General features: G+C 52.8%; 1 protein-coding gene across 4 annotated transcripts in view; it reads left to right on the top strand.

The window, feature by feature from the left end:
* PEBP4 (phosphatidylethanolamine binding protein 4) overlaps positions 1-11,507 on the top strand; it is a 281,375-nt gene extending 269,868 nt beyond the window's left edge. For 3 of the 4 annotated variants that reach the window (XM_037812868.1, XM_037812869.1, XM_037812867.1), the window contains exon 7: positions 11,235-11,389. In XM_037812868.1, coding sequence (XP_037668796.1) covers positions 11,235-11,389 — 155 coding nt within the window. Of the gene's footprint in view, positions 1-11,234 lie in introns of all 4 variants that reach the window. The other variant, XM_037812870.1, reaches the window with a different exon arrangement.
* The last annotated feature ends 3,016 nt before the right edge of the window (positions 11,508-14,523 follow it).

Here is a 14,523-nt window from a genome sequence, read left to right as displayed (position 1 = left end):
TGCCCATCCAAGCACTGTGATGGGAGGGGCTGGGAACTAGCACCTCAGACCTCAAGGTGCCCCCACACATGGGATTCTCGTAAAATAAGACCTTACGTCTGAGTTCCACTGCTAGACTTCAGGTTTACAATGCTAATATCCCGGGAGGGAGAAGGCTCAGATAGAGTCATCTGAGGGGTGGATGAAGAGGACACGAGAAAACATAAGGTGATCCCAGGAGGAGCAGTGAAAGGGGCAAAGGGTAGGGAGGCTGTGGACACCAAAGACACTTCCCAACTCTGCCAGAGCTGGGGGTCCTGGAACAGCTTCTCCTCCTGAAAACACGGCGGGCTGTGCTGTGTGCCTATGATCCGGGAGGAGACGGTGAGAAAGCTGGAGACACATCAGGCCTGAAAATCACTATTGGTACCCCTGAATCTTTGCACTCCTGACCCCACCTTTCATCTATTTGAAAACTGAGAAATTGGAATTGCACCTGGGCAGAGCTCCTTTGGCTTCTCTGCTGTTTTGTTTTGCTGGCAGAAATGGAGATGGGAAAACTTTTCTCCCAAATCAAAGATCTGGACAGGGTAGTAGTCCCACCACGGAACACCTGTATGCCTCATACCGTGCCGGAGCCTTTGGAGAGGACACAATGGGATGACACAGGAATTTTCCCTGCCCTCAAGGAGCTTACAGTCTTTCTTGGAAATGATTAAATAACGATGCCGAGCAGCTTGTAATTAAGCATGTCATCGTGTGATTCTGGATGAAAGTACAACTGAAGATCATGCAGAATTAGGGGTAGATTCCTTTCCACCCTAGGGCTCCCTCCAGGATGACACAACCTCTTCAGACAGGTGCAGGATAATGGTATTTTACTGCAGGGTGAGGAAATCTTGACTTCTAATCTCTAGCTAGTGATGTGACTTTAGGACAAATCAATGAAACTCTCCAGGTCCCAGTTTCCTCATCTAGAAAATGAGGGGTTGGATCTACATGATCTACAAATCTATATGCCTCTGAGGCTGTGTGGAGGAAGTGGGGCGTGAGCTGGGCCCTTGGAGAAGGAGGAGATCTGAATCCTTGGGTGAGGGTGGATGGGAGTTCTGAGCTGGGGAAACCACAAAGACAAAGAATAAAAAAACAAAACAAAGTGGAGGAGCACCCGTCATGAGAGGGCAGCAATGCAGAGAAAAGGAAAACACAGAGGGAGGCGGCAGAGGTTCTTGAAAGCCAGGAGGAGGTGTGCCTTTGATGGATATACCATGGGGATCCAACGGAGATTCTTGAATAGAGAAGTAATCAGTCTCCCTTTAAAGGTGACTAACCTGGAGTGGTGGGCAGAACTGACCAGATATAGAAGAGAGAGAGGACAAGAGGCCATCAGGTGCATCGAGGCATGGGGCAGGGAGGGCCTGGTCTGGCATGGATTAAACCAGCGGTGATTGCACAAGAAGAAATGGCAGGCCCTTGCACAATGGAAGAACTCAGGAGGACTGACAATCTCTAAAGCACCTGGGCAGTGTTTGGGGATTCATGGAACGCAGGCTGGGGAAGCCCTTAGGAGGCTGGGACAGGGAGCCCTGCCATGGACACAGGCTCCCAGATGTGCCTTGGTCTAGTTTTATTTCCAGGGGAAGGTATCCATGGAGGACTGGGTATGGTATAACCAGCCCTTGTGTCCCTTGGGTGAATGTGCAGGCACAGCTTTTAGGGGTAGGATGAGAAAAGGTGAGCATACAGGAGCAATAGCAGAGCAGCATCGATCAAGAATGGCTAACTTGATCCAGCCATGTTCAAGTTACTTCCCTGGCTGGGCCTTGGTTTCCCCAGATGTAAATGAGAGGCGTAGAATGACAATGGAGCTTGAGATCATTCTAGTTTAACCTTCCATGACTGTGTCGTGGTGTCCTTCAGAGCCAAGGGGGTGAAACGTTCCAGGATTCCTCTCTGCCCTCTGACTCGGTCAGGAATGAGGGTGAAGAAGACTTTGCCGCAGTGTGAGGAAATCTTGAAGTCCAAAGTCTAGTTGTAGGACCTTGGACAAGCCATTGAACATCTCTAGGCCTCAATTTCTCCATCATCAAGACAAGGGGTCGGACTAGTTGGTCTACAATCTCATGACCCTACATAGATTCCCCCCAGCTTACCAACCCCTCCTCACCTCCAAGTTCAGACAAATGTAGGGAGCAGCTGAGCAGGTGTGACTAACCGGGCCAAGCCCAGACACCTCTGGGTAGAGGCATTTGATCAGAAACGGACCCTGGAGGGGGGTTAGGGCTACCCTGCTTCCAGTTGATGAAATCCTGCCTTCCCACTCCTCCCCTCCTGCCTCTGCACAGCTCCTTCCTGTCCGTGCCATTTTACCCACTGTCTTAGATTCCTAGGGCTGCTGCAACAAATTAGCACACACTGCGTGGCTTTATTTATTCTCTCACAGTCCAGGAGGCCAGAAGTCTGGCAGGGTTGGCTCCTTTCAGGGACACTGAAGGAGACTGATCCCATGCTCCTCTCCCAGCTTCTGGCAGCTGCCAGCCATCCTTAGCATTCCTTTGCTTGTAGCTGCATCACTTCATTCTCTGCCTTCATTGCCACATGGTCTCCTTCCTTCTACATGTGTCTCCGTGTGTCCTCTTCTCTTCTTATAAGGACACCAGTCATTGAACTTGGGGCCCACCCTAGTCCAGTATGAGCTTATCTTAACTGAAACAATTATATCTGCAAAGACCCTATTTCCAGCTAAGGTCACATTGGGCAGTTCTGGGTGGACGTGAATTTTGGGAGGGACCTATTCAACTCACTACACACACCCTCCTGTCATGACTCACCCACACCCTCTGCATTCATTCAGGCAATCCTAGATGCCTTGTGTGTGCAAGGCACCATTCTAGGTGCTGTGGATACAGAAGTGAGCCAGAGGGACAGTGCCCTGCTTTCACAGAGGTGTGACATCACCATGGCAGGGCTCTGGATAACTGAAGCCCTCAGAGAGCACCAGGGGAGAGAAAGAGGAAGATTTTCAAATACTCCAGCATGACCATGCCACGAGTGGGGGCAGTGGCAGGGAAGGACTCTGAAGCTAAAAGAGACTGAAGACAGGAGCCCTCTGGCAAGGGCTTGCCTAGTTTCATCGACGTTTGTCCCAAAGGCCACACTTTACCTGCCCAGATTTGGAGCTGGTGTTCTCTCAGTCCCGAAATACACTGGACTTCCACTCTCTGCTCCAAGTGAACTCCTTGCTCACAGCTCCAACCCTCACACTCAGAACCCGGGATCTGGCCTCTTTGGCTCACGCATCCACTTCTCAATGGTTTCTCTATGCATTTTCCCCACGGCAGCCTTGGCTTCAGCATCAAGGCTTGGCGTTCTAGATTCCAGAGGAACCAACTTGATAACAATGAGGGGGCCATTTCTGAACAGCACCCACACACTCTGCATTCACTCACATCTTACGCCACACACCCCTCCACACTGCACACTAGCTCCTACTTGATCGTCCATGCCCACCACTTTTACCCAACAACCAATCTGCCTGTCAGTCTGTGCATGCTGATTCTCCCCTGCCCCCAAACCTGGGATGCCTTCCCCACTTCAGAACGCCACTTCTAGCCTATCACCCCCAAGAAGCAATTCAGAATAACGCCAGTGGGCTGTTTCCAACAGTTAAACCTACTCCTGCCCTCTCCTGTTAGTACTGATAGCTTTTTATACACTCACCCTGCATTTTGTTGCACTTCCTCAGTCATTTGCTTTTATCTTTTTTGAGCTACTAAATCAGCTTTCATCCTACTTCCAACAAGAGACTATAAATTCCTGGAGAGAAGAGGTCACCTATGTCTTATGTTTCCTTTTTCATGACTGTTGCTGTGTCGTGGACTTTCAATGAGTGTGTTTGTGTTTGGGATACACCCATGTATCCACATTCACAAGCCATTCACACACACATGAACCTGCACCTTCATTCTCACACCCCCACATTCATAAACACACCCCATCGACTTCCTCTAACACCTGTAAAGGCAGCCACCTCTGTGTGCACCGTGCCCACAAAGGACAATTTCCACTTCCACCCCCTCCCTGTCCCGACGCCAGGCAGGCAGGGCTGCTGCCACCCAGCCTCTCCACCAGCCAGTCCTGCCCTTCCCGACCTGCTTCTCAGCTGAGGCTCACCCAGCAGTGTGCACTGGGCAGGGCAGCCCCTGTGGCAAATGAGGAAACTGAAGCCCGGAAAAGAGGCATGCTTGACCAAGCGTCCAGTGTTAGCAATGGACTCGCTTTCTTCCGATTTCTGGGGCAGGATCCTGTGTACCTGTCGCAAGCTCACCAAATTCCCTTTGCCCCCACTCAGACCACCAGACTTCTGAGGCCTGGTGTGTGTGTGTGTGTGTGTGTGTGTGTGTGTGTGCGTGTGTGCGTGTGCGTGTGTGTGTGTGTCTGGCAGGGGGGTGGGGCGGAGTCCATCCTGCTGCCCGTGGGCCTCCTTGGCCAGCAGCAGCCTGAGGTGGTTGCACCCACACCGTTCTCTTCCCGGGAGAGGGCTGTGGCCAAGGACTGCATGGAGATTAAAACTCCTCGGGAGCTGTGGTCTGTGCCAGGCCACACCTCAGCCACCTTGCCCAAAGGTGTCACGAGCCAGCCTCGCGCGCCTCTCACGAGTGAGCTGGGGAAATCCCCTCTCTGCCCCGCGCAATGACGTGCTGCGGCCTGCTCCAGAAGCTGCAGCCTGCTCTAGAAGCTGCGGTCTGCTCCAGAAGCTGGCACCGAGGCTTCAAATCCAGGACAGCCCCGCATGGTCAGGGCAGCTAATGGGGCCATGCAAGGCTCAGGGTACCGCCTCACAGGGGCAGCTTTTGGGGACTTCAGAGAAAAAGCTTGTTGCAAAATGGGATGGGAGGGGCAGGGAAAGAGTCCTTAAGATTAGGGGTCAGACAGCCATAATCCACACCAAAGCCCCACAAGCTTCTGAATCCAGGAGCTCCTGGGTGGAGCTACCCATCCCATGGGGTCACAGTGGACGCATGGGCCACCCAGTGGGGTTTAAGTCTTGACTGTGGCACCCAGAGGCCTGCAGAGCACCACAGGGGGTTAAGCCAAGGGGTTCTGGGGGGAAATGTTTTAAGGCATGGGCCACAGGCATGAAGGTCACACAGCTCCAAGTAGGATCAGCAGTAGGATGAGCTAAAGTCAAAGGACCAAGACTCAGAGGAATCTGAGGAAGTACAGAGGGCAGGTGGCAGTGCAGCAAAAGCACAATGTCTAGGGAAATGTGGAGGAAAGAGGCCTGAGAGGAAGGGAGCAGCACTTCCCAGGCTCCTTGGTCTGGGCCTGCCTGAAGTCCAACTCCAGGGCAGACTGCCCCTGCCCCTCACCCCGACACACACACACGCACACCCATACACATGGACACAGACACACACAGCCCGCTGCAAGACAGCTCCCCGTCCCTGCCATGACCCAGCCCCTGAGTCCCTGTGTGGGCTTGTGGAAGGCAGCTCTGTGCCACCAAAGGGCCAAGCCACCCGGCAGAGCAGGAAGGACTGGGGCCTGACAACGGTCCAACGGGGGCCATCGTGGGCAGCCCTCAGACAGCACTGCCTGAAATCTCCCCAGGCCCCAAGCAGTCCTCTTCAAAAAGCCTGTCCCAGTCGAGCCCAAGTATCAACCACCCAAAAGCAATATGGAACAGACCATAGAAAAAACGCAGATAATTCCCAGATTTCACCCCAAACTCCAACCAACCGCCACCACTACCAAATACCGGAATTGTTAACTGGGAGCTAAGTTGACAGCGTGGCGTCTCCCCTCCTCTCCCTCCCTTCCCCACCCCAACCCCCCAGCCACAGGAGGAGGGAAACTTGGGTGATCCACTTACTGGATCATTAGGAGTTGGTCTTCCACCCTCCAGTTCTCCTGGATTCTCTTCTCCAGAGAAGAGGGGGTCAGCCATCCCCACCCCCCAACCTCAGGAACGCCACCTGGCCTCCCCACCCTCTCAGTCCTGACAAAGTCTCTACCACCCTACCCAAGCCTCTCAAGCCAGCAGGGTCAGCCACTCAGCAAATATTTTACAGGAGTAATTGAATGTGATGGAACCAGGGCTTTTCAGCTCCTGAGTGGAAGTCTCTGGATGTCATTTAATGGCACAAAAAATAAAAGGCTCAAGCCTCCCGCCTACCACCACCAGGACACCATTAATCTCAGAGAAACACATCAGCGCTTCTATCCCTGCAGCCAGCCCTGCAACGAGCCAGAAAATTACAGACCTGGGCCCGGCTCTCGGTGGGACGGTCATTAGGCTGGAGGCGATTTTTTTTTGCCTCTTCTTCAGGGTCACTGCCCCTGAGAAGAAGCAGTGGTGCCCCTGCCAAGGGGAGAGTACAGCAAGGCCAGAGAGAAGGGTGGTCGCCATGGCCAGCTCCAGCCCACCTCCCTGGGGGACAGGGCAGCTCAGAGCAAGGCGTCCCAGTAGAGAATGCCCCCGGGCCAACAGGCTGAAGCAGCTGGACCTCAGAGGAGGCTGCAAACAAGGACTTGACCTGCGCTGGGGCAGGAGACCCCACCCCTTATTCTCCAGCTCCCGTAAATGGGGCCAGGCAGGAGACAGGAGCTGGGGGGGTGGGGGCTCTCTCAGCCTCCTCACCTCCCTTCCCCGACTGAAAGTGGCTTTGGGGCCAGCTGAGGACCAAATGATAAGGCAGGTGGAAAATGACCCTTGGTTAGAGCAGAGACATGCAGGCAGCTGCTGTCCTGAGCTGTCTGGGAAGCCCTAAGAGTGGGCCTGCTGGAGGGTTTCCAGGGGTGTCGATGGGACCCTATCTGCCAGGGGAGAGCACTGGTGTCTGGTGTTAATTATCTTCTATTATAAACTGGTAGAGGGGAGGGGTTGGGCTGGATAAGGCAGTTCCCTTCTGTGCCTAGCGGAGTCCCAGGAAGGCAGGTGTCAGTGTTAAGGGGACCCTGTACCCCAGGGTCTGAGACTCCCCTCCGCTGGGGGCTTCCACATATATTTATAGCAGAGGAGCTCTCCACCCATTCTCCTGAGTCCTACAAAGGGAATGGGGGGGCTGGGCTAGGTGTACTATCACTTTCTCAGTCTCTTGCATGCCTGTTAAACCCCTAATAGGCCCAGTGGAGTTGTCTATAGTATGTGATAACCCCGCTGCCCACCCCTACCCCCCACCACTGCACCCCTCACAAACAGTGGCAAACCAGCCACACACATTTCAGAAGATGGGGATGGAGAGAGTCACTGTGAAGATGTGCCCCAGGGCCATTCTCAAACATTCCAGACCTTATCATCCCTAGGACTAAAGCTCAGAGGATGATTCTCTGAGTGGTTGGGTCTGGGGTCCCTCTTCCAGCTGGTGAAGATGAAGTCCATTCCTTTCCCGGCTAGAGTCTAGTATGAGGTCATGCCCGCAGTGGTGGCTTTGTGAAAAGATAACCTTCCCCTTGCCTTGCCCCAAGTCTAGAGCATCTCCCACCCTGCTGGGCAGCGGCTCTGAGCTGCTCAATCATCGTGAACATCTTCCATATTGCAACGAACAGTAAGTGAGAGAATGACCTCCAGGCACAGCCATTGTACAGGGTCCAGCAGGATGGCAACTGCACCCCACCCCCAGGGTTGTGCAGGGACCAAGCTGTACATCATATGCGGCTCCCCCTGCTGAAGTGGACGGGGCCTCTGTGTTCCACCCGCTGGTCACCCAGGGGACAGCCCAGCTGCTCTCTCACCCTCCTCCCGGACCTCAGACGCCTTCCACCTACTTTCTCCCTCCAGAGGGCTCAGACCACAGAGGCCCTTGAACTCCACTCACCACCTCTGCCCTTGTCCCAGGAAGAGCTCATCCTGGGTGGGTCCGGGGAACAAGCCGAGTGGCCCCGAGCACAGGCAGCAGCACCGCCCTCTTCCTGCCCGGCAGGAACCTCACTCCAGCTCAGGGAACAGCGCAGGCCTTGCAGGATGGGGCTTTCCTCCAAGCGGCGACCACAGAAGCCACAGCCTCCGAGCTCCCCATCTCTCCCCAAACACCCCTGAGGGTCTGACTCATCCCTCCTCATTCTAGAACTTGCACAGGGTCAGTTCCTCTAGCCCTCTGTGGCAGGAAATTGGGGGGGGGGGTGCGTGGGGGTGGCGAGGAGCCACGGCCAAGCCAGGGAGAGGGGGAGGCAGGGGGGCAGCAGCCAGGCTGCATGGTGGTCGGCTGGCTGGGGGCAAGACAGGGCCTGGGTTTCGGGAGCTGCCCCAGAAACCCAAGAACCGCGGGGCTGTCAGAAATGTGAGTGGAAAGTTGCTGTGAGGTCCCCAGGGCACTGTAAACTCATTCGAGAGATGTCTCCTCAGCCAGGAGAGGACAAACGGGCCTGAGAGAGGGGAGGGAGGTCTCCCAAAAGGTGGAGGGGATTTCTTTCCGACAACTTGCTACTGATCTCGTGATGAGTTTCAATTCCTTCCTTGCCACCCAGGCTCCTTCCTGCCTACTCAGTGGGGGGGGGGGGGGGGGCCCTGTCCCCATGTCTGCCACACACCAGTTCACCCACAAGCCCTTTCCCCTGGCGCACACACACGCGTGCACACACACACACACACACACACATAAAGACACCCACTTTCCCAGGGTCTTGATACCTTCATTGTTTTTCAGCCAGCCAAGATTCCCCGAGGGCTGAGGCCACAACCAGGCTGGGAGCCCCTAAAAGGGCACCCAGACCCACAAACCTAACCCCTCCCTGCCCCTCTGACCCCACTGGAGTCTGCACTTCTCTCTAGCCCAGCGGCCACCCACCCAACAGTAGAGACTCCCCTTAGTGCCCCAGCCACTCTTCCCCCAGGGGATTCTTGAAACCCTTTGTTCACCTGCCCGGGTGGGCCCAGTCTGAGCGAGCAGGCAACTACAGCCAGAAAGGGTTGGAGGGAACCCGAAAAGGCCCTTTCTCCCACCCCTGCCCCAAGGACACTCCTAACCAAGTCCTGAAATTTGCCCCATCTTGTGCCTCTGTTGGCCTGAATGTGAACTGGAAATAATAATAGTTCTCCCTGTATAGATTGTCATGAGGATTAAGTGAATTCATATATGTCGAGCTCCTAGAAGAGTGCCTAGCATGTAGTAAGTACTAGGTGTGAGGTTGTTCTTTTCATTATTAGTTTATTAATATTAGTTTATTTCTTTGGATTAAAAATTATACTCTCCTTGAGAACATTTTTGAAATGCAAACAGCCACCAGGTAGGAGGAAAAGTTGAGTGACAAATACCTCAATGGTCTTGCTTTCTTCTTGGTTAAGAAGAGTGGTGGACAGGGAAGTGAATCTCCCTGGCAACGTGGAATATGACTCCCGGGGAGGAATGTAGACCCGGCATCGTGGGATGGAGAACATCTTCTTGACCAAAAGGGGGATGTGAAAGGAAATGAAATAAGCTTCAGTGGCAGAGAGATTCCAAAATGAGCCGAGAGATCACTCTGGTGGGCACTCTTACGCACACTTTAGACAACCTTTTTTAGGTTCTAAAGAATTGGGGTAGCTGGTGGTGGATACCTGAAACTATTAAACTACAACCCAGAACCCATGAATCTCGAAGACAGTTGTATAAAAATGTAGCTTATGAGGGGTGACAGTGGGATTGGGAATGCCATAAGGACCAAACTCCACTTTGTCTAGTTTATGGATGGATGTGTAGAAAAGTAGGGGAAGCAAACAAACAGACAAAGGTACCTAGTGTTCTTTTTTACTTCAATTGCTCTTTTTCACTCTAATTATTATTCTTGTTATTTTTGTGTGTGCGCTAATGAAGGTGTCAGGGATTGATTTAGGTGATGAATGTACAACTATGTAATGGTACTGTAAACAATCGAAAGTACAATTTGTTTTGTATGACTGCGTGGTATGTGAATATATCTCAATAAAATGATGATAAAAAAAAAAAAAAAAAAATAAGAGTGGTGGATGCGGACAGGGGACAACAGGTGGGAAAATGGGGGGCCTGTGAGTCTCAGGTGAGACCCCAGGAGGAATTTTCGGCTGCCAGCCCACTGTCCTATTCTCTTTGGGTATCAGAGATGACTGTTCTCCATCGGTCTACAGCATATCGGCCACTGCCTAGGTCTCCACTGGGCAACATCTTCCCCAAGCATTCTCTCCACCCAGGTAGGGTTGCCAGATTTAATAACAACAACAACAACAAAAGCAGGAGGCCCTTTGAAATTGGAATTTCAGGTAAACAATTGATTTTTTTTTTTAGTATGAGTATGCTCCGTGAAATAGCTGAGACATACTTACACTATAAAACTATTTGTTGTTTATCTGAAATTCAAATTTAATTGGGCAGCCTATGTTATATCTGGCAACCATATTCTCAGGGTGCCTGAGGCCCAGGTTTTGGGAAACAAGAGCGTGGGAAAATGCCTCTGACCACTTCCCTCAAGCTCTTCCCAGTGCCCAGGGCTGTGCCCTCCTTGCCCTGCCACTAGGCCTGTTGACACTTGCCCCAGAAGATGCACCTCCCTGCACACCCCTGTGTTTGCTCCCATGAGGAGGGCCACCTCCAACCTCACCACTGACTGTCCCACTCTCCACTCCCTCTCCATGATCCAGGTGTCCTGGTGCAGGGAGAAGAGGTCCCACCTATAGTCCCTGCCCCTCTACCTCTGCCACAGCCAGAGAAGGACCCCTGTTGCACTGGGCTCCCTGGGACTAGGGGAGGAGGTGGTCAGGTTGTCGGGAGGAGACTGAAAGAATGGCCCAGATGCTCTGCTAATCTCTGACCCAGAAGCCAGAGTGACCCAGCGTAAACAAGCAGCTATTAGGCCTCAGTCATGAGGTCAGGAGAGCCTGCAGATAAAGGGGGGTGGGCAGAGGAGGGGGCATTTCCTTTCTGCATATGAATGAGAAAGCAGAGTTATGCTAAATAAAGGGCACTGGGGCAGGAGACCAAAAGGCAGTCCCTTACTCAGTCAGAGGAAGTCTTAGTCCAGCCAGACATACTGAAAGTGGCCTCTTGCCCTACGGTCCTGCAGGCAGCAGGCAACCCAGACATTCATCCCACTTCCCTAATGCTCTCCTACCGCCCATGGGCTGTCTCTGTAGCTCGGAGCTGGCAGGCATCCCCAGGCACCTTGCTCCCCATAGCCTGGAGGCCAAGGTCATGACCCGCTGCCCCTGCTCATGCAGAGCCAGCCTCCCTCTCAACTCCCTACCAGCTCTTGAGTCCACGGTTCCCTCTCACTACTTTCCTGTGGTCTGTTTGTCCTTCCAGGCTCTTGGAGAATGAAAAACTTCCTGAAACGCTTCCACCTGCGCAAACCCGAAGCAAGTACCCAGTTCATGACCCAAAACTCCCAGGACTCGCCACTCATCCAGGGTCCTGCAGCTGTTGATAACAAGCCCAAGCACAAACCCAAGCAGAGATAACTGCACACTCAGCTTCAGGCTTCATCTTCTAGGCACGTGTCCCCCACTGCCCATCACCGACAGTCTGGCCTCTGAGTGTGAAACCCCTTGTCTTCCAAATTAAAATTAAAAAACTATCCAAGGCTATCTGGCTTGTTTTGTTTCCTGACCTGTCTTCCTTCAAAACATAACAGGAGGGCATCACACAGTGCCTGGCACTGGGGCTTCTGGCTGTCCTATAAATGCGAGGGGCTGGGAGGCAGGGGAGGGGGGCTGGATTGACAGGCAGGAAGTGGGGACCCCCAGCCCTGAACTGTCACTGAGTCAACATGTGACCTCGAGCAAATCACTCACCCTCACTAACGTTCTGCTTCCTCGGCCGTGAAATGGAGGGGAGGAGAAGTGGGGGGGGGGGGTGCGGGTGGTTTCTCACCGCCCTAGTCCGTTCCAGGTCTGCACCCAACAGCATCCATTCGACACTTACAAACTACGTGCCTGACCTCCTGCCAGGTGCTGGGGACACGTTGGTGAACAGGGCAGGCAAGACGTGGTGCTTGCTTCATGGAGCTGACAGTCGAGCAGGGGAGAGAAACAGTCATCAGATAACCACAAGCAAATTATAACAAGTTGTGATAAGCGCTATGAGGGTATGAAAGGGAACCCGATTTATGACGGAGAGGGAGGGTTGAGGGCTCAGGCAAGGCCTCTCAGAGGAGGCAGTATTTAACTTCAGGGCCAAAGGCTAGGCAGGGGTACACCAGGTGAATGGGGCAGGGCGGGAGAGCACCTCACCCAGAGGGAACAGCACTGCCAAGGCCCTGCGGCTGGAAGGGGCTGTGTGACACGCTCCCGCAAAGGAAAGGCTGGTAAGTAGTGTGGCTGAAGTGAAGCACAGAAGGAGGAGAACAGCTGGACAGGTGGGCCAAGACCACATGCTCAGCCTTGCAGCCAAGTTTTAAAGTTTTGGATTGTATCCTAAAAGCAATGAGAAATCATTGAATGATAATAAACTGGGAAGAGGGGAGGCATGACATAATCTGGTTTTTGCTTTTAGAAAGCTATGAATAAACTCCCAGGCTATCCCCTTTCTCCCAGGAAAGGCCTCTTAGCATCTAACCCCCTGGATCTCCTCTGGAGGTCGTTTGCCTTTCCCACCCCCTGGTCCCTTGGAGAGACCTCTCTGCTGCAGGCTCACTCACAGCCAAAACCATGACTCCCTGCCCGCCCCCAACTCCAGACCTCTCAGTGCCCCTCCCAACTTCCTCCTCAGCTCAGTTTCCCTCCAAGAGTTAATAACCCCTCTCCTTGGCCGGGTGCAGCAACCTTGGTGACTCATGATGTACAAAGTGCTTTGAGATCCCCAGATGAAAGGGGCAGGCTGCAGCTAGGCACAGAGTTATTACCTTCTTAGAGCCAGGCGCCATTTAGCTGAAAGGCCAAGGGGCCCCGAAGAGCCCCTCAGCCACACTGAGCCCACTTTTAACTAGTTGGAAAATTTTTAGTGTAGGGATCTGTATAATGCAAGGGAGTGGGAGACTGAGTTTGTGAATGAGGAGAGAATTGGACGGGGTGCCCCTCTCCCTCTGATAGACTTGATGGACCCCAAATCCTTGTTCTCTGGAAGGACAATTTGATGCCAGCCCAAGGCAAAAGGAACCCAAGGCGGCAGAGACTGCTGAAATTTCCCACTCCCTTCTACCCCACCAGACAAGCTTGGAAGCAGAGCTAAAACAAGAGGCGAAAGGAAGGGAAGGGTCCACTTGCAGTGTCGTGGAAGACAGCCTCAGAAGGGACTTTCTGGGTATGTGTGAACCTCGCACTCCCTGGGACCTTCTCCCCCCAGTCTCTACCCACCATGCCCAGAGTGTAATTGGCAGCTCCAGTTGGTGCCCAGGGCCAGGAAAAATAGAAGGTCAGCTTCCTAGAGCAGGCCCAAATCGAGACACATCCTCTCCTCTTCTGCTTTTAATTCCTTGTGGCTAGCATGTTTATTTTGGGTGAGGAAAAAAATCGGATGTTTATCTTTCGAGGCAATTATCAGCTTGCTTGCTTTTCTTCCCCCCCCCACCCCCACCCCTCCTTTTCCCCTAGTGTTTTGGGCTTTCAGTTCAGTTGCAAGAGAGACCCCCACCCTGCTGCTCCAAAAATGTGAAGAAGGACCAAAGCTAAGCAGGTCGCTAGGCTGAAGCCAGTTCTGCAGACAGGCAAGTCCCTGCCCTCACAGAGGGTTCCCAGTGGTTGGGGAGGGGGGAGTGCCTGGAAGCCAAGGAGGCCTGGGGAAAACCCACCCTTGACTCAGTTTTCTGCTTACAGAACACTTCAGGCCTCTCACCCCTTTTCTTTTCACTACCTCCTCCAAGAAGAAACAAGATGAACATGGAAGTTGCTTTGAGATCTCTAAGAAAAATACAAAGGAGCATTAGTGACCCCTTTACAGGGACAAAGAAAATTGACATCATTATTATCATCATTATTATTATTATCAGATACCATTTACTGAGCACTTTCTATATACCAGACACCAGGCTAAGTGCTTTACCCACATTGTCCCATTTCATAACTCCTACTCTGCTTCACAGCCTACCAAGGGCTTCCACACAGACCCTCTCACACAATTGTCACACACTGAATAATGTAGGTATTACTATTCTCGTTTGATAGATGAGGAAACTGAGATTCTGATCTGTTAAAGAGCTTAAACAGCAACTTAAGTAACCCAGTAAGTTTAAAACTTGTTCTATAACTAGTAATGGTGGAATCTGTAGTTAATTCTTCTCACTCTTAGTCTGAGAGGTCAACAGTGCTGCAATTTTACTCTCTGGCCTACAAAAAATAAATGTCAGACCTTCTATTTCTTCAGGAGCTCCTTTCAAAGGGTCGACAAGGGAGAGCCAGAAGTTCCAGAAGAATTGAAGGGGAGTCTCCCCCAAGCACCTGCCCTTCCCCCAGCTTGAGCCATCCTGGACCAAATGTGATTTGTCGGGAGGGTCAGAGCCCTCAGATACTCACATGTGACAACCGGGCCCAGTCCAAGGCCATTGCCACCCATCCTGCCCAAGGCCACTATCCCCACAGTTTCCCACCCTCAATCCCGTGAATCACCCCTCCTCACCCCCACCCCCCGCACCACAGAGCCACGCCTGGGTGGTAACTGC

Source organism: Choloepus didactylus, chromosome 20, assembly GCF_015220235.1.
Source record: "Choloepus didactylus isolate mChoDid1 chromosome 20, mChoDid1.pri, whole genome shotgun sequence".
Lineage (NCBI taxonomy): Eukaryota > Metazoa > Chordata > Mammalia > Pilosa > Megalonychidae > Choloepus > Choloepus didactylus.
Note: the sequence above shows the minus strand (reverse complement) of the source record. Positions and strands in the feature narration are given on the sequence as shown.